We start from the raw sequence: 21,105 nt of genomic DNA, 5'->3' as shown, positions 1-21,105 counted from the left end.
TTTCTCTTTGTTGCTTATTGAACTCTGGTCACACTATCTTCTATTTAATAACTAGTCTATAAATTTGTATTGTTGACTTACATATATGTAATATTGCTTAATATGTCAACTTTCTATAAAGTAAGTTTCCCCTTGTTGTTCGTGACTATTGCAGCAGTCTGGTCACACTATCTTCTATTTAATAACTAGTCTATAAATTTGTATTGTTTGTTGACTTATGTAATATTGCTTAATATGTCAACTTTCTATAAAGTAAGTTTAACCTTGTTGTTCGTGACTATTGCAGCAGTCTGGTCACACTGTCTTCTATTTAATAACTAGTCTATAAATTTGTATTGTTTGTTGACTTATGTAATATTGCTTAATATGTGAACCTTCTATAAAGTAAGTTTCCCCTTGTTGCTTGTGACTATTGCAGCAGTCTGGTCACACTGTCTTCTATTTAATAACTAGTCTATAAATTTGTATTGTTTGTTGACTTATGTAATATTGCTTAATATGTCAACTTTCTATAAAGTAAGTTTAACCTTGTTGTTCGTGACTATTGCAGCAGTCTGGTCACACTATTTTCTATTTAATAACTATTTTACTTATAAATTTGCATTGTTGACTTATGTAATATTGCTAAATATGTAAACCTTCTATAAAGTAAGTTTCCCCTTGTTGCTTGTGACTTTTGCAACACTCTGGTCACACTGCTGCGCCAGCTGTTGCCGTCTGATAGGCAAAGACTTTTGGGCCAGGCTTAAATGTTCATTAAAGCTGTAAGTGAAACTGCAGAAGAAAGCTATGTATGTGTGTGTGTGTGTGTGTATGTTGCCTGTTTCGCATTGTCTGGAGCATGATACAATTATACAAGGTAGTCTCGTCGGAAAAAAGCTGGTACCCTGTCTATGTTAGCAATGAGTGCGAGTGAAAGAGGCACAGCGTGGTAGTGTGAACGAGACGACAATGAAATGCGCATTAACCCTTAGACGATGATATTAATATTTACATATTTTGAAGCTAATGTTAATGTCTACTTCACATATTTTTAAAATGTAAATTGTTTATTAACAATATTAATAATATATATGAGAATTCTCTAATTCTCTAAATGTTTTAATTCTATCCGTGTCTACGGCATACATGGCAAAAAGTCATTTTGCATAAGGGTTAATTGCGCTAAAAATTTAGTCCGCAGACAACCTCTTGCGTCGAAATACGAATGCGCACTGACGAAAGCTATTTTCCGACGAGACTACCTTGTATAATTGTATCATGGTCTGGAGAGCTGGATCCAAATGACGAGGCAGCTTTTTTGTCGAGGCTGCGCTGCAATTTGTTATGTTGTTAGGAGGCGCCTATGCAGTCTCGAGTGAGTCTGAGTCTGCAGGTGTGCGTGTGTGTGTGTGTTTTTGTGGGCGGTGAATAGGTGGGCGTAGACTTATTAGCAGTTTCAATGTGTCAGCAGCAGGTGCCGCTTGCCCCACCCCCCTTCCCACCACTGCCCCCTTCCAGGCTTCTTTTGTTGATGATGAAAGTGCGTCAAATGGTTTTTTGATTTGCTGTTTACGTAACTGAGCCAACTTCAGACCTCTCTCTCCCTCTTTCTCTCGCTTGCTTGTCTGCCCCTTCTACTGTGCTGACTGCCTCTGCCTAATTGTGTATGCGTGTGCAGTACTCGAGCCTTGCGTAAATTTAACAAGTTGCCACTTGAGGCAAGCTAGGTCAGGCCAGGCCAAGACAAACCTACAACAAGCAGCAGCAACAGCAACAGCAACAGCAAAAAAAAATACACTACGCCTGGCAAAAGGCAGTCGAAAGTCTCTCTCTCTCTCTCTCTCTAGTCAGGATTAATTTGATTTAGATGTTGAACTGTTGCCTCTCACTCTCCTTCTCTTTCTCTCTCTCTCCCTTTCTCTTTCTGAACTTCACACACTTGTCATACACTTTAGCCCAGACCATTTGCACTCTTTAGCTCACTTACAGGGTATCCAAAATGTACGTGCAACGCAAGAGCATCCTTGTTTCTGTGGCAAAATTCTTATGAACTTCTTTAATGACATTGCCACACACGCGTCGTCGGACACACTGAAGTGTGACTGTTCTTCACTTTCAAATTGCACTTTAATCGTTCACTTACGTAATTTCAATGTTATCTTTAATATTTTTAGTAGTGAAATTTTGAATTTAAGCTTCGAATTTCAAATAGTAATTCAGCTATAAGAGCTACACAAATGTTTCATAGAAAAGTATACCATAAAATAATGTAACATAACATTCCAAGTAAATAAATCATGTTTGAAAAAAATAATAATATAATTTTAACTAAGGTGCGACCTAAGCATAAATTTAGAATAAAATGTCACAATTTTCAATAAATAATATAATGTAATTTCACTATACTATACACTACTTTCTATACCAAGAAATACATAATCCAATTTAACAAATATTGTAATTCTATACCAAGAAATACATAATCCAATTTAACAAATTTTGCAATTAAATATATCTTGTATAAAAAAAGTAAAAATAATTTTCAGTAATGTACAGTTTTAATATAAATTTTGAATAGAATGCCAAATTTAATTAACTTTAATTAACCAATCCAATTTATTTATTTTACACTTTGTTTAGATTATAGTATATTGTGTAACATTATTTATATTATTTTGTATAAAAATAAAAAAAATAATTTTAAGTAATTTCAACATAAATATAGAGCAAAAATTGAATTATTTTTGTGTTTGTTTGATGACTGAAAAATACTAAATTATTTTTTAGATATTTTTGGTATATTCTCAGGATGGAAAATTTTATAACAATATTAAAATTTTTAATTTTTGCTAGAGAAAGGCGTTTCCATAGTTCGGCTGTTAGAAAACAATGGCTAATAATAACTAGAGTTGTACTCTTGGTATATTAAAATACTAAATTTAATAATAAAAAAGCGAGGTTTAATTCCCATCAACATTTTCCTTATACAATTTGTTTGATAACAAAAAGTTATTTATAGGTAATATTATATTTTATAACAATATTGATATTTCAATAAGTTTTGTAGAAAAGCTAAATAATTGCTCTATTACTAAAGTTGTATTTCTTAGTATATTAAAATCAACAAATTTCTTTATAAAACATAGCTTGTTTGATAATGAAAAGTTCTCGATATTCCGAGAAATGCGTTATAGAGTATTGAATTGTCGACTTGAATTTGAACACAAAATTTGGCAGCTTGATTTGTGTAGCTGTTGCTGCTTCATTTTTCTTTTCTTTTTTAGGGCGGGAGAGGGAAATGGTGGAGGGTGTGAAGAGGGAGAGAGAGAGGGAGGTGGCAGCAAACAAAGTTGCCACGTTGCCGTTGACAGCTCAAAAAACACTTAAAACGCTGATTTACGTCACGTCTTAGACAGGCGCTCTTACCACCCGGAGGGTTAGTATGGAGCTCCCCCCATTCTCCTCCATTCAACCCCCTTTCACCCTCTCCCCACCACATCCACATGCTTGATCATTACAACGCACAAATTTTTGGGCGCATTGGCAAATTGACTTGGCTGACTGCAGGCTGAATGAATGACTGACTGACTGAATGACTGACTGACTGAATGACAGACTGACTGACTGGTTGGCTGGTTGGCTGGTGAAATGCCTGCATGACGTGGCTACAAATCGATGAGGTGCCAAACTTCCTCCCCCCAATTAGCACGGATGTGAAACCCTCAAGCCTTTCAGAACAGAAGAGAAACAGAGGAGCAGCAATTGCTTCTCAACTCAACTCATCTCATCTCAGTTTTTCTGCTCCTTTTCGTTTTTCGTTGTTGTTTTTTTCTCTCTCTCTCTCTCTCTCTATTTCATTCGATTTAATTTTGTTGTTGCTATTGTTGTTGTTGTTGTTTCTTTTTCACTTTGACAGCTGCAAATTAATTAGATTTAATTATTTTCTGCCGCTGCTCGCTTCGTTCATTGATTGCGCCTAATTAACTGTACTTGAAGTTGGCGCACGCCTCAAAATTCAATCATCCATCAAGGCCATGGTGTTATGTGGGGCACGGCACAGGATCCAACTCATTTCCCCCCCCCTCCCCCTTCCCCCTCCGCACCGCATTTTCCATGCTTAGACAATGTGTTGCAATTATGTAAGGCATCGGCAACAGCATCAATCAATTAATTTCTTCTTATCAGTGCATTGTTTTGCTATTTCACCTTATTCACTCAGCTGGTGTGAGGTAACTTCGAGGACGGTGAAAGGGGTGTGAAAGAGTTCGAGACGCTTTTACATCACAGATGAATCAGTATCTATTACAATTTTAGCTAATGGCTTCGCAGCAAATGGCTTCGATATCCCCTCCCCTCCTCCTTTACCAAAAAAAAAAGCGTTTAAACATTTTGTGCTAAGCTTTGTATTGTATATTTTTGTCGTATTTTAATAAAGAAGATATAATATGGGTAATTCTCTGAGGGATGTCGCCTGCGACCAGCTTTTCAGTTACAAAAAAAACATATTCTGAAACAATTTTAAAAATAAGTAAAGGTTATTTTTAAAGCTCTAGATTAGTACTTTAATTAGAGCTAAGAATGGTTTTGGAATTTTTTTTCTGTTTTGTTTTCTGTTCTAATAATTGCAAAAATTAGCAAATTCGTACGCAAAACCAAAAAAATGAACGAATTTATATATTTTATCGTAAAACAGAATAAGTTACTAAAATCAATCTTAGCTCTAAAAATAGTGCTAATCCAAAGCTTTAAGAAAAACTTCACTTAATTTTAAAATTGTTTTAGTTTATGTTTTTTTTTTTGTCACTGAAAAGCTGTTCGCACGCGACATTTACCAGAGAATTACCCATATGTAAAACTTGGTTAAAAGTTGTGATCAAAATAAGTAAAAAATCTTTAGTCGAGAGTGCTCGATTGTAAGATACCCTAAGAAATGCAAACTAGTTCGGTATTATTCTTAAAATATGCCAAATAATATACCACTAGAATACTAAAATACACCAAGGGTATATTGGCATATTTCAAATATACCATAGATTACAAAATATACCACATTGTCAGCCAAAAAAACCTGTAGTAAATAGGTGTTTTTTCTCTTACAGAAGAATTTTTTAAGTAACTTCTGCAATTTTAAGATGATCGCAATAAAAATTTCAGGACCTCTAAAGACTATATACCAAAATTGGACTCTAGCTTCCAAGCTGTTATTATTTGATTAGTTTCATACAGCAAATATGTATATTATTAAATTCAAGAAATGTGAAAAGCTCAAAGAAAACCTGCAATATATATGTATGTATATATTTTATTTTATTTGTATGATATTTAGAAATTTCGAATTTCCGAAATACATAAGTTCAAATAGAATTTTATAAGTTTTCGAATTAAATTTATATGATAAGATTTATGTCACTTAAATTTAAATAAAAATTTTTTAATTTAAAATTAAACACTCAGCTTTTAAGATTATTTCAAGGGAATTTATAAAAAAAAAAATTTTTTTAAATTCAACGAACAACTTTTTTATTCGTGTATTTAAAAATACATTTCACAGGCTCAGAATTTACATTCTGTAAGTGTAAAAAACCTGTTTATTGATGATTTATGTATATGAAATGTAGAATTCAATTTATAGTAAGAAAAAAATACTATAATATACAGTACTATACTATATGTATTTTATAAACCAAAGTAACTGGAATTGAAACAGTGCTAAAAATCAAATGTGAAACTTTTTCAAAAAATATTTAAATTAATTAAAAAAGATTGAGAATATAAGCCAGGGACGTTCAATGAATGTGTGTGTGTGAATGCTCCACATAAGAGTATAAATAAATGTGGGGTACATGTGTCTACTCTGTGTACATATATCTTGATTTTAGTAATTAACTTTAAAAGTCATTTATCAATCAATCAGCAAGAATGTGTCAAGCCAAAGAGTCACAGCTAACAAACAACACAAAAAACCGACAAAACAAACAAGCCAAAGAGGCAAAATCTGAATGGACGCTGCGGGTCGACAACAAACACAACAACAACAACAACAACAACAACAAAACAGTGGCATCAACAACAACAGTAACAACAAGAGCAATAGCGAAAACAGCAACAATTGTAACAACAACAACAACAACGTGTCTCCACAATTCGATTCAAGTCGAGAGGCAAGTCAAGTCGACAAGTGTGCTAAAAAAAAAATCGAAAAAAAAAACAGAAAACAGAAAACAGCAAACAAACATTCACGACAAGGTCGCAATAGCAATCGCAATCGCATTCGCATTCACATTCGCACTCACATTCACACTCTGCATTCGAGTTGGAATCGAAATCGGAATCGCAATAGGAATTGGAATAGGAATCGCAGTCAGAGTCTGACTCGGAATCGGAATCGGAATCGAAGTCGGAGGCCGCAAAGCCGAAAATTGGCTTACAATTGGCTTGTGAAGCGGCCAAGCGGCGACTAAGTAAATCAAACGTCAAGTGGCAAAAAAAAAAAAGAGCAGCAACTTATAAAAAAAAGAAACATGTCGCTGATAATAATCTTGGTTGACACACTACAAATATACCCTCTTATCAGCGAGTCCAAAGGAGTCAATTTTTATTTTATAAATGAGAAAATTGTTACAAGGCAAGTGATTCAAGAAAAGTTACAAAACTTCTGACAAGTTTGCTTTACAATTACAGTAGAAGCAATATAGTTCGTTATTATACTAAACATATACCAAAAGAGGTATTTGATAAATTAATGTATTAATAGATTCAAAATATACCATAAAGTACAAAATATACCATATTGTTAAGCCGATTGCATCACGGAATAGAATTATGCCATCATGCCGGCTAAAACCATTCAATCCAAAAGAGTCAATTATTTTTATATACAATGTATAAATGACAAAAATTAATATATTGTCCGATTGTGAGATTTTTGGTATAGTTTTTAAATATATAATATATCAAGAAGGCGATACTTTTTTTGTATATTAATATATGAGTACATTCAAATTATATTATAAAGCCCAAAATATACCAAATTGTTAAACAAAGCAAAAAAGACCCTTCCCGCATATTTTGCTATATAAATTCATAGCTACAAAATATACCACAAATCGGAAAATATACCACAAAGCAAAAAAGACTAGTTTTTTAGGCTGAAGTTTTTTGTCATGTAAATTTAAACAATTTATCTGATCGTATCACAATTAAAGATTCCATTTCTAAATAAGAGTTTCAAGTTAAAGTTCTACTTCCCAAATTAAAACTTCAGAGAGAAGTTTAAGAAATACAGTATATGTAAAATATTATTTATACTGTTTTGACATCAGTACAATTTTCTATCATTTTGTATGAATCTCAAAAAAAATATAACTTTTAAATATATAATTTCGTAAATAATACAGATTCAAGCAAAAGTGCATTTTGAAATTATGGATTTCTTTTTCAATATTTTTGGAACGAAGTTGAAAATACAGTTTTGTAAAAATAAGGAACAATATATTTTCATCATTAGTTAAAATATTATATTATATGAATATTTAAAATTGTATTTTTGAAATAATATTAATAATTTCTTAAACATGCAATTTTTCGAATTAAATAATATAGTTTCAAGTAAAAGAGAATTTTGATATTAAAGTTCTGCCCGTGAAATTTGGAGAATCGAGCTAGAATAACTGTCTATTAAACGTGGCTTTAATAATAATGGCCAGTTAGCCGCCGCTGACCGAAATGACCAAAAGCTGGTAGCTGGCAACAACAACAACAACAACTACAAAGCGAAAGCCAAAGCCAAAGCAAACTCGTCACGGCAATTAAAAACAACGTTAGCCGAACCGAACTCGAAACTTCAACTGAAACTGAAATGCGAGAGTCTAAAATGAAAAATAAATAAATGATAGCAAAAAAACAAAAACAAAACCGAGATGCAGATAAAAAATGATCGAATAACGCAAAATGTTTGCAGTTTTTGGCATTTTTGGCAATTGGACATACATATTTCGCAAATGTTTTTGGCCCACAAAATGTTTCGTGTGCGTCGCTTGCCTGATAAATGACAAAGGCGTCCATTTATTAAACTAAACTACAATTATGGTTTGCTGACCGCACGCTGACCACACAGCTCCTCAGTGGATGGAGTGGATGGAGTTGGCATCCAAAATCCAAAATACGAAAAGTGCTATTGGAATTGAGGAATGTGAAGTCGGGAGTTGAAGTCTCTGGCTTTGGCATTCTGCATGCCAAATGCGAGCATTAACTGCCATTAGTTGTGGGTTCGAAAGACTGCTGCTGATGCTGATGATGATGACGATGGGGCATGCGGCTCAAACTTTTCCACTTTGCAACTATTTCAAAAGTAAAGCCAAAACTTGACTCGCCTCTCGCCTCTCGCCTCTCGCCATTCGTCCCAGTTTCCCATTTCTCAGTTTCCCACTCCGTATTTGTCAACGCATTTCTGACGTCGATTTCCAATGCGATTCATGTCTGCTGACCCACTGACTTCTCTCCCCCTTCCTTCTCTCTTCTTTGGCCACCACTTCACTTCACCATCCCCTTTGGGGCACTTGCTGCTGCAGCAGGCCTTGATGCTGCCTCACTGACTGCCTCACTGACTGCCTCACTGCCTGACTGCTGCATGATTTATGATTTTGCCAAAAGTATTTCTGTGGCTAAAAGCCTCGAGCGGGCCAACGTTCAAAGTTGTCTGCTCAAATCATTTTAATTGAAAATTACACATGAGCGAAGTCGGAAAAACGTATGAAAATAATGAAAAGCTCAGGTTCACAACGACACAGCGATTACTCTGTCAATTTATTATAAATACACATTTAAAGCTAATGAAGAGAAATATAAATATTGTTAAACAATCTCATTATTAGTTTAACAAATGAATTAATTCCATTCGAAATATTTATATTCAAATTCAATAAGAATTTCAATAAAAGTCTTTAAGCTAATGATCTTGAAGAAGAACTTTTCTAATCATCATAATAATAACAAATTTAATGGCCTAAAAAGAATCTACAATTTCTTAGAATAAAGAAAACATTTTCTATTTTATTCAAATTAACGAAATTAATATTTTACTCACCTATAAAATTGTACTAAAGAGTAATAAAAAAATTTATACTTAACAATTCAATATTAATGTTGAATTCATAATTTCTAGGTTTTCTTTGTAGGTAAATTATAATGACCATGTAAGATGTTGGATAGTACGAAAATAATTCCAATATGTATAAAAAATACCTAATTAATCAGTATTAATAGTTTATGATGCAGTCTTAGTTAAGTTTATAATTAATTTATTTCAAAAACATGAGTAAATATATATAAATATACATATATAAATAATATTGAAACATTCAGTAAAACTTGAGAATTAATTTGCCCTTTACGAAAATGTTAATTATTCAGTACTTTCACTGTATTATTCAGTAATAATTAAAATACAAAATTTCTTTATTTAAGGTTACTTTAACATTTTAATAGGAATCTTTAAGTCGAAGGTTCTTGCAGCCAGTGCTTTAGAGATTTTTTTAGTCACGATTTTCATTATATCTACACCTTTAAAAATAAATAAATGGGGATCTTAACATCAGTAAGCAGAAAAAAGTAAAGTAAGTGTATGGAAAATATATCTTAATTTTATTTTTGGTCTCTGTAGTGTTACAGAGTTACAGAGAAGAAGTTTTTTTTTAACTTTCTCTTTGAATTAAATTAATTAATTAAATTAAATTTTTTGTTTTGTTAATTTAATTTACTTAAACAAAAAGGGCCAAAGTGGAGGAGTAATCTGTTTTGCTAATACGGTCATTATATATACATATATATTCATATTATTGAATCAATATTAATATTAATAATCAAATTATATTATATTTTATCTTTCTTTAGAAACTTAAGATTAAAATCGGTTCGTGTTCACTTCCAAAATTTTGTTGCCAATTATTCTAACAAAGTATTCTAATAAGTAAATGAATAAAACACAAAATAATATCAAAAAAGTCGAAGGCCTTGGAAAAATGTAAGTTAGTGTTAATTTTCATTATAACTAACCTTTTTTTTAAACATCAAATATAGTTCAAAAGAAGGTATTCAATTCGTCGTTGTGAACATCTATGTGTGCGTTGGTGTGTGTGCTGTGTGTGCTGTGTGTGTGTGTGTGTGGGAGAGTTTTCCGTGGGCCAAAGCTTATGGCCTGCAGCTGGGCAAGTTTCTGGTTGCTGGTCTTGACTTTGTCTAGGGTGTGAGTCGCTCTTTCTCTCTCTCTCTCTCTCTCTCTTTCTCTATCTGGTCTCTGGACTCTGGCTGCGTCTGTGACTGGCACTGCTTTTGGTCCTGGTTCTGGTTCTGTTTCTGGTGTGCCTTGTGCCTAGTGGCTGGTGGCTGGTGCTGGGCACGTTCGCCTAGCTACCGGAAATGTCCATTCACTTGCATATTAACAAAGTTCCGCACAGGCAGCGACGCAGCGACGTCGACGACGCTCTGGACACAGTCGCTGCTTGCATATACTTGGCAGTACTTAATAAACTCCCGGGACTACTCCCACACACACACATATACAGAAAGAGAAAGAAAGAGAGTGGGAAAGCATTCGTTTGAAAGTTGCTCGTACATCATCATATGAAGACGGCGCTGCAAGTCACAGAGTGGCCTTTCCACATAGCATACAACTGTGCGACCGCCCATGGCGTTGTGGTCGGTCCTCTCTCTCTCTCTCTCTCTCTGTGTGTGTGTGTGGCTGACTCTCTATAGCTAGCTAGCTCAACTTAACTGAAACAGGAAAGTATTTCGAAGGCACCGGAAGCCGGAAGCAAGCAATAATTCAAATGAATTTCAAATCAAATCATTACAAAACATTTACAAAGTATGCGCAGCACGCTGCATAGAAACCGCAGGAATCCAAAAACCCACATACATACACAGTTCGTATATAGTTTTGAGAGCTGCCCACCTCCCACCTCCCCCTCGCCACTAAACAAAAGCACACCCACCTGAACTTGAAGCCACACACAGCCTTGAGCTACACAACTATAACTTTGAACTGCAGCCAGAAGGAAAGGAGGAGAACGAATAGGAGATGGTGAGGGGGGAGAAGTAGGAGACGCTGTTGGCTGGTGGCAGCTGGACGCCAAAGCACAGTCAGTGATTAATTTCTATTATTATGACACTGATTAGGGCCACTTACAGGCTCATTACAGTCATTGCCACACACACACACATACACTGACATACACACACACACAGTTGCGAGTACATTTATCAAGTCATTGGCGCACCACATGCAGCGGCCGTTTGTCTTGCACTTGACCAGCGTCACTCCCCCCACACACTTTCTTCTCCCCCCTTTATCCCTACCTAAGTCATAGCAACTAAATCAACAGGCCAAACGGTTGCCAGTTAACAGTCCAGCAGTCGAGTCGAGTCCTGTGCCCCGTGCAACAGCGCGGCACGTGCCCCAAAAGGTGTCAATGCCATTACACTTAACCTATTACAGCAAACACTTAGCTGCGATGCAAATCGCAGGCGACTTCTCAATGCTCTTCTAAGTAAAAGTGCAGCTCAATTTATAACTACAAAAAAAAAAGAAGAAGGTACTATAATATCAATATAGTTAAATAATACAAATTAAGGGAAAAAAGTAATTAATGTGCTTTAGCATAAAAAAGAATATCATATTATTCCAAAAGTATTTGGAACATTACTTAATTATGCCAGTCAACTGAAGAGTGTAAAGTTATTTAGTTTACGAGTAGAGTTTATCACAGCTAAAGACTCCTACTTTTTAGATGAAAAAATTACCTTTTATCGAAGATAATTGTATTTTAATATTAATTTCTATAAAATACAGAAGAGCATTTCTTGTATTTATTTATTAAATGTCGACTATGTGCAGCTAACTTTAAAGTAAAACAAGAGCTAATTAAGTTATATAACAATTTAATAAATAAAATCTCTAAAGTTGTAGTAATATATAATAAATAATAAATCTAAATTAAAGCAAGTAAGAAAGCTACAGTCGAGTGTGCTCGACATTGAGTTACCGGTACCCATATTGAATAAGACCATATTTCACAAAAATACCAAAAATATACCGCAAATGGTACTAACATATTCCGTACTAGATATTAAGTATACCATAGAGTACACAGTATATCGGATTCTCATTAAAAGCAACTAAATCCCTTTTGAAATGGGCGAATAACTACCTAAATTTAGAGTCAAGTATAATATTCATATACTTACATATACATATACTTATACATTTATATACATACTTACTTAAATATAATGATTTCTCTTCAAGAAATGATTAAACATTTACTCAAATCTATCGAAAATAAATTGTGCAGAACATAAGATCATTTTTGTTACAATAATATTGTAAAGATACACACATGTATTATAAATAATTATGTACGATGGTTGAATATAGTCGTCTACGAATATAATATTTTGAAAGCATTATTTCCAATAAGCATTGAAAAAATAGAAAAAGCGATCTCAAATTTCTTAAATTACACTGATGTAAAAATAAGTCCTCAATCATATGTTACCTTCAACGATCAAACAACTTTGCCAGTATATTTTTCATTTCATTGATTTTATTGATAAAAGTTCATTGAATAAATAAATAAATAAATTTTCGCATTAAAAGAAAGTGTTGTTCTTCAAAAAAGGTAGCTTAACTAAAAACTCGAGTCGAGTCGAGTTTGCGATCAACCACGTTGGGGACGCACAACGACAACCTGTGGACGCTTGTTGCCATTCTTGCCATTCTTGCCCTTCTTGTTGCCCTTGCGGCGACGCCGTTGTCCGCCATTCTGAACACGGCGGCGACGTTGCACGACACCGCGACGATTGTTGTTGCCACCACCGACAACGCCCTGACGTTGAGCAACCGCCTGTCCAATGATCTGGGGCAGCAAATTGTTGATCGGCGTCGAGCCATAGATGGCCTGATTGAGAGCAGCCTGCGTGTTGCTGTTGCTGCTGCTGCTGCTGCCGGTGGTAGTCGTAGTGGGTGATGTGGGGCTGTTGCTGGTGCCACCACCGAGACTCACATAGATGGCATTGCTGTTGGAAGTGCCAGTGCCAGAAGTGCCAGTGCCGCTCGTGATGAGTCCCAGACCGGTGCCGGAGCTCGAGCTTGAGCTCGATGGACGCAATTGCTCAAGCATATCCTGTTTGTTGGTGATATACTGATTCAATGCAGCATTCAAGCTGCTGCTGCCGCTGCTAGTCGAACTGCTGCTTGAGCTGCTGCTCAGCGCAGAAGCCAAGAATCGCAGTTGTCCATTCTGATTGCCCTCCTTCACATAGATGCCAGCCAAACGGGATCTATCTGGATCAACAGTCTTTGCTGCCGTTGTCGTTGAAATTATTGTTGCAAGCAACAGGCAAATCTGAGCACAGCGTTTCATTCTGAATGTTTGGCGGATGACTGTTGATTTGGCCCAACTTTTGCTGGGCTTTTATAGTTGGCAGCCTTGCGGAATGATAGGCAAAAGTTCAGATCACACGCGCTTCACGCTTTCTTCGCTCTTATTGATTCTATGCCGAATTATTGCACACACATACACAAAATTGTCGAATATCATTGCCAGATTTTATTATACCCGCTACCTATAGAGTAGAAGGGTATTATAACTCCGGGCGTGGTTGAAGTAGGCATATATATATAATCTTGATCATTGTAAAAAGCAGATATGTGCATGGTATATACCAAATATAGGCTTCGGTATAATTCAGTATTTTCATTGGGATATTAACAGGCGGAAGAAGGCACCTCCGACTTCATAAAGTATAAATATTCTTCATCATCGTCAACAGATACGATATAAGTATGTTCATGGTATATACTAAATATAGCAATTGGTATATTTTAGTATTTTATTGGTATATTAACAGGCAAAAGAAGTCACCTCTGACTTCATAAAGTAACAGATGCGACCTAAGTATGTTCATGGTATATACCAAATATAGCTTTCAGTATATTTCAGTATTTTTCGGTATATTGAAGGGCAGAAGAAGGCACCTCCGACTTCATAAAGTAACACATACGATATAAGTATGTTCATGGTATATACCAAATAAAGCTTTCAGTATTTTTCAGTATTTTTCGGTATATTAACGGGCAGAATAGACCCTATAAAGTATAAATATTTTTCATCAGACGATATAACCATGTCAATGGTATATTTTAAATGTAATAGTATATTGATATAACAAATGTAGTAATCGGTACATTTTAGTTTTCTTGTCATATTTTGAACGCAATAGAATATTAATATACCAAGTATAACACTCGTTGCATTTTAGTATTTTCTTTGTATATTTTAAACGTTATAGTATATTAATATACCACATATAACATTCAGTATATTTTCAGTATTTTTCGGTATATTTGTAGAAAAATGGTTTTATTTATTATTTAATAGGTATCAGGTATCTCAAAGTCGATCACACTCGACTGTAGATTCCTAACGTGCTATTTATTAGAAAGCCGCGCACGCCCTGCAGCCAATTCATTTGCCTTTTGCTGCGCAACCGTGTCAAGTACTTAATCTTCACGCATTGTTTGCCCAAGATCAACACACATCAACGACGACGAGATCATCAAACCCATAAGAGATCGAACTCAAAATTGAACTCGGTGCGGCAATCGGCAATCGGCCGCTTTTCAAGTGCCACATTACAATAATGAAAATGAAACCACGATGGCACGATGATAATGAAAATGTGAAAGAGTTCACTTCGGGCTTGAAGCGAAACAGTTTACTGGCCAGTAGAAACTGGTATTTCAAAGAATATTCTGCAATCATAATCTCGCTTCAATCACTCATTACATTATCTCCAATCTCTCATTATTTGCATATTTACGGGAATTACGCTTTTGTTAAACCTTTTGCTGAAATATTCAAACTATCAGCACTTCAAATAATTACAAAGAAATGATAGCGATTGACTTATTTTCAAACAGTCGAATAATAGATTTGATTTCATTATTTTCTTTTTTAAATCACATGCAATACTTCTTAAAAATGATGTATTTTATGATTTATCTTATATTTCAGCATCAATAACCTAGACGATATAGCCATGCCTGTCTGTCTGTCCATCAGATCTATAAGTTTGTTTCAAATTTCCGATCCCGCAAATTCACAAAAATCGAAAACAAAGACCAACATTGAAGCTTGAGCGATTTACAATAATAACTTGTGCCTATTTACTAGGGGTCTGAGTTGCTTTGGCTGACAGTCTAGTATATTTTGCACTCTATGGTATATTTTGAATGTATGTAAAACTATATCAATATACCGCGTATCTCACAGTCGATCACACTTAAATGTAGCATTTTTTTAAGTTCTGGATGATTTTATATAATATTACTCAAAATTTTCTAATAACGATTTTAACAAATTCTTGGTTGGTTGATCAACAGTTGATCAAAAGTACCTAAAACAATCTGGAATATGTTTGTGAAACTCTTCAGCAACTACTGATAATTGTCTCTCCTCATTCCTTCTTTTCGTATTAAGTTCTTCTCAGTAGGAGATTCTTTCCCCTTCCATGATTCACTCGCCTTCCCTCCCACAAAAAATGAAGAAGCACTTGAATTACTCGCTTGTTAATTTAATAGTTGATAGCAGCCATCTTACAAATTGGCATTCTTGACAATCCAATCGCGATGATAGAAGACCTTGGCATAGCCATCGGGATTTGTGGAGCCACAGCCGCCAATCACAAAGCCAGCAATGCCAACGAGTTGACCATTCTGGATAGCCGGGCCACCAGAGTCGCCGTTGCAAGCACCGTTGCCGGCGGTGTGGGCCAAACAGATCAAACTACTGGTGAACATGAAGGTGGAGCTGATGCACTGATTCTTCGACAGCGAGCTAAGCGTGTTGTACTGCAGCAGGCGGGGCGAGGCTCCGCCAGTGGTGAGACGACCCCAGCCAGAGATGACAACCTTGCTGCCAACTGCGGTATCAACGCTGGCCAGAGGAATGGCCTTGATCACGGCGGAGTAGGTGAGGGGCTGGTCGAGCACCAGGAGTGCGACATCGTTCAAGAAGTTGCCATAGCTCTCATGGACAATCACCTTGGCCACGTTGACGACAACGCCGCCGCTGCTGCGATCCACGGTTCCGGCACGAATGCTCAGCTGCTTAGCCGAGGTGCTGCAAATGGAAAAATAGTTGAGAAATGAATTGATGAACTCTTGATCACCTCTCTCTATAACTTACACCTTCAGTGAGCCGTCGGAAGCTTCGCTGGTGACGCAATGAGCTGCAGTAAGAATGATCTGGGGTGCAATGATGCTGCCGCCGCAGATGTGCGAGGTAAGCTGACGCAACGACACCTGATGAGGGAATTGTCCTTCAACGGCATCCAATCCGCCCACAATGCGACCATCCAGCTGGGAGCTATGAGGAGCAGCAGAGGCCAAAGCAATGGCCAAGCAGGCAATCAGAAGGCTCTTCATCATGTTGAATGCTTTAGGATTATGTCCAATTACTTTGCAGATTGCAAGTGATATCAAATCGTTGGTTGGCACAGGTTTTTATGTGAATCGCGACTCGCTTAGAGATATCTTATCAGCTCTTTAGCATTGGGCTGGTCAGTTGCTCCGATTACGCTGGGTTTCTCACGATTAGAGGACATTATTTATGATCCATCAAGAAGTCAATGGATTGGGAATTGCCCCGTGCCGAAAGAAATTATATTTATCTGCGGCATGTGCCTAAAAACGTCATTATCGCGAGGGACTCGCCCATTATTGTGCAATAAACTAATCTGATTTGATTTGTGATTAGCAACTGAGATTGCTCATTTAGGAATTATCTCTAAATATTAGTTTTTGGGAGTTACATGTGCTCATAAAAGAAAAATATCAAATCAAATATTGATAAATTCTTGACGACTTTTAAATGACAAATGCATATTTGTTAAAAATAGTATTGTATAGAAACATTTCCAGGGTGTAAAACCCTTTCGATATTTAAATAGAGAATCATTTTAATACAATATGTTATATGTAAGTTCAACTGTTTACGCATATCAAATATAATTTTTTTTAAATACTTCTTTCATATTTATATGTCAATCTAAAATTTCATTTGTATATTTTATTAACTGTTTTCCTAGTCTATAATATAAATAAAATGCAAATTATTATTAAGAATGTATTAAAAACAAACGTTGTACAGATATAAAATAAAATTCAACTCATTTTTTATTTTGTACATGTTATTTAACACCATCAAAACATTAAATATATTAATGCTAAGTTAATCGATTCAATTTATATAACTCTTGCACGAATATTTTTACCAAAGACATTTAAAATATATAACTTACCCAATTTAGGGGTTTGTTTCTTTTACAAATCAAATGCAAATGCTTAATAGCATATATCTTAATAAGAAATAATAAATAAGCTCAAAAACATCATCCGAATTCTTAATAATAATATTACGTAATTTTTATACCCGCTAACCATAGGGTAGAAGGGTATTATAACTTTGTGCCAGCAGGAAATGTATGTAACAGGTAGGAGGAGGCATCTCCGACCCTATAAAGTATATATATTCATGATCAGCGTCAACAGCCGAGACGATCTAGCCATGTCCGTCTGTCCGTCCGTCCGTCTGTCCGTATGAACACCTAGATCTCAGAGACTATAAGAGATAGAGCTATCATTTTTTTCGACAGCATTTGTTATGTTTGCACGCAGATCAAGTTTGCTTAAAATTTTTGCCACGCCCACTTCCGCCCCCGAAAATCAAAAAAATCAAATAGCAAGCGTTATTTTAAAGCTAGAGCTGCGAATTTTGGTATATACAATAACAACTATAGTAGTTGTAATTCTTGAAAATGTTATTGCCATCAGATAAAAATTGTGGAAGGTATTAAAGAAATATTTTTGTATGGGCAAAAACGCCTACTTACTAGGGGTCTTAGTTGCTTTGGCCGACAATCTGGTATATTGTGCCGTCTATGGTATATTTTGAATGGTGTACTATATCGATATACCAAAAATACCATTTGGTATATTTTTAGTATTTTTGTAGTATTTTCGGTATATTTTAAAAATAATACCGCAATATTTTGCATTTATTCAAAATGGGTAGCGGGTATCTCACAGTCGAGCACACTCGACTGTAACTTTCTTACTTGTTAACAATTAAAAACACAAATTTCCCAATTACATATTACATATTTGTAATACAAAATTTAATTTTTGATACCTCTAAACTTTCCAAAGGTATCAACAAAATTAAATAAGTGGAAAAACAAAATTAAATAAATGGAAATTCATTTAATTTTTAATTTCAATATTTTATTAAAAAACCTAAATAATTTAACGTTTTGATATAAACAAAAATAATATTAAAATTTTGAGACTTATTTCTATTTAAATATAAATATTTGTATGCGAAATATACTTAAGACTTAACAACAAATTTGTAAGAACAATTTTTTGCCAAAATTTAAATTAAATTAATTTATTTTGCAAAATCAAATCTTTTAATAAATAACGCCAAAATAATGCTAATTAATTATACATAAATACTTTTACCCTAAAGACAGTTGAGATATTTAATTACTTAATTTAAATAGTTTCGTCTATAGCTTTTTTTGTGTAGATTCCACTGCAAATATACAGCTAGCTACTAACTCTTTTAGTTTGCAAACTTAATTTAAGAACGAATGTTGAATGTTGAATGTTGAAATAGTCAAGTAGATTACGACACACAGAGTTGTTCTTGTTCTTGTTGTTGTTGTTGGGCCTCAACTTTTGGGTTCTGGAATTTTGGGGAGTTTTGTTGCTGCTGCTTTTGAGAATGCTTTTGCTTTGCTTGCGGCTAATAAAGTTTTTCTCTCTCTCTCTCTCGCTCTCTCTCTTGCTCAGCTTCTCAGTCGCGTCTCCGTCTCAGCTTATGGGCAACCGGAGTATGCACATTTAATGAAATTGCTCGCGCCTGTTAAAGACAACTACTTACAATTTTCAGCAGGTCTTGGCCCACTGTGCGCAGGGAAGGAAGGAGTGTGTGAGTATGTGAGTGTGTGTGTGTAGCCCGCGGGGGCGTGTGTGCGCCTAAGTTGGGCGTAAACGACAGTTGCCGACTGCCTGGCGGAGGCTGTTGAAATAAATTTCACTTACGCCAACGCAACACACACACACCCACACACACACACACACATGTGTGCGGTGCGTCGTTTACTTGGCAATGCAATTACAGCCGCTAACCGCGCGTGAAAATAGCAACACAGCAATAACAACAACAACACCAACAACAACAGCAACAGCAGGAAAAGCAACTCAGCAACAGCGACAGCAACAATAAGCATAACAACAACAAACGGCCGTAATTGTAATTGCAACAACAAGAGCAACAGGAACAACAACGACAGCCATGACAACAGCAGCAGCAACAACACAGCGACAACAACTCGGCAAGAACAACAACAACCACGACAATAACAACAACAACATCAGAAGCAACAGCAGCAACATCAGAAACTATAACAACAGCAACAATATTAGAAGCTACAACAACTGCAGCAACAGCAACCAGCAATAGCAGCAACAACTGCAGCAACAATAACAGTACCAGCAAAAACAGCAGCAACCGGCAACAGTAGCAGCAATAGCAACAACAACAACAACAGCAGCAACAACAAGAGCAGCAGCAGCAACAACAACAACTACAACAACCAAAACAAAAACAAAGAGTGTAATAGCAACAACAACAATAACCACGGCAGCAACCGACGGCAGCAACAACAGCCACATCAGCAGCAACAGCAACAGCAGCAGCAACAATAATTACAACAAAGACAGGAGCAACAATAGCAACGGCAACAACAATAAAAACTGCAGCAGCAACCAACATCTACGACAGCAACAGCAACAACAGCAGCCAAGTGACAGCAACACAGGAGCAACAGCAACAGCCAAAACAGCCAGTAATACAGCAACAACTACCACGACAACAACAACAGTAGCAACAACAACCCAATCAAAAATTAGAGCAACAGCAGCAACAACCAAAAAGACAGCAATAGCAACAACATCAATAAAAACAAAAGCAACAGCACAAACCAAACGACAGCAACACGGCAAGAACACCAACAACAATAGATAGTACAACAAGCACAACAACAACAACAACAACTCGCAGCCGTAATTGTAATTGCAACAGCAACAGCAACAACAACAATCGGCTGCAACGCGCTGAGCGGCTTAAAGCAACGCAATGACAGATAATAACAGGCGACGAAACAGCAACAACAACAACAACAACATGAGAAAGAGAAGGTTGGAAGAAGAAGAACATAAGAGAGAGGGCGAAAGAAGTGAAGCAAACGAAGACGCCGCCCAGCGCCATATCAATGACAACGACAACGGCAGCGACAAAACGGTTGAGGAAAAGCGGAAAATGCGAGCAACGCGCAGCAGGCAAAACCAGCAACAGCAACAGCAGCAACAGCAACGGGAGCAACAGCAACGGGGAGCAACAGCAGCCTTCAGCTTTACGCATATTAACAGGCTGAAAATTTTTAGCAGACAACGCGCAGAGAGTGAGAGAGAAAAGGAGAGAAGGAGAGTGAGAAAGGCACCCGAGGAGGTAGTGAGAAAACGTTAAACGAAAACCGCACGCACTTCATTTTCACGTGCACACGCGTTTGCCTGGCTTGGCGAAAATGCGTTCCATGCGGGGCAATAGAATGCCAGTCAAAGTTTTTGTGCCTGCCGCTACCTCAACAGCAGCAGCAGCAGCAGCAGCAGCAGCAGCATCCCCTAGACTACATGCCAACCTCCCCCATTCCCCTTCCAAACTTATGGCAACCGCACTTGATATTGCCCCAATGCAACGGCAACGACAACAGCAACGACAACAGCAACGGCAACGACAGCAGCGACAAAACAAAAAAGCTGTTTTTGGCCAAATGGGAAAATTGCAAGGAATTTTAAGTGAAATTCCATGACATTTTAATGGGGTTGCGATTGGGGCACACTCAAGTGCAGACGCAAAATGGTTAAAGCACAGTCACATCATGGATGAGGCGTGTGGCACGCTGGCTGTGGCACGGGGCACACAACGAATGAGGCAT

At 36.3% G+C, this 21,105-nt stretch overlaps 2 protein-coding genes across 2 annotated transcripts; both read right to left on the bottom strand.

Moving 5' to 3' along the window:
• Window positions 1-12,698: 12,698 nt before the first annotated feature.
• Window positions 12,699-13,403, bottom strand: LOC132795505 (uncharacterized protein DDB_G0271670). Its single transcript, XM_060806244.1, has one exon. The coding sequence runs from the start codon at window positions 13,401-13,403 to the stop codon at window positions 12,699-12,701; it is 705 nt and encodes a 234-aa protein (XP_060662227.1).
• A 2,202-nt stretch (window positions 13,404-15,605) lies between these two features.
• LOC132796508 (serine protease SP24D-like) lies at window positions 15,606-16,501 on the bottom strand. The gene is made up of 2 exons (XM_060807702.1): window positions 16,230-16,501; window positions 15,606-16,163 (listed from the first exon to the last, which is right to left on the bottom strand). The coding sequence occupies exons 1-2, from the start codon at window positions 16,469-16,471 to the stop codon at window positions 15,638-15,640; spliced, it is 768 nt and encodes a 255-aa protein (XP_060663685.1). The 5' UTR covers window positions 16,472-16,501; the 3' UTR covers window positions 15,606-15,637.
• Window positions 16,502-21,105: the final 4,604 nt, after the last annotated feature.

This window comes from Drosophila nasuta, chromosome X, assembly GCF_023558535.2.
Source record: "Drosophila nasuta strain 15112-1781.00 chromosome X, ASM2355853v1, whole genome shotgun sequence".
In the NCBI taxonomy this organism is placed as follows: Eukaryota; Metazoa; Arthropoda; class Insecta; order Diptera; family Drosophilidae; genus Drosophila; species Drosophila nasuta.
Note: the sequence above shows the minus strand (reverse complement) of the source record. Positions and strands in the feature narration are given on the sequence as shown.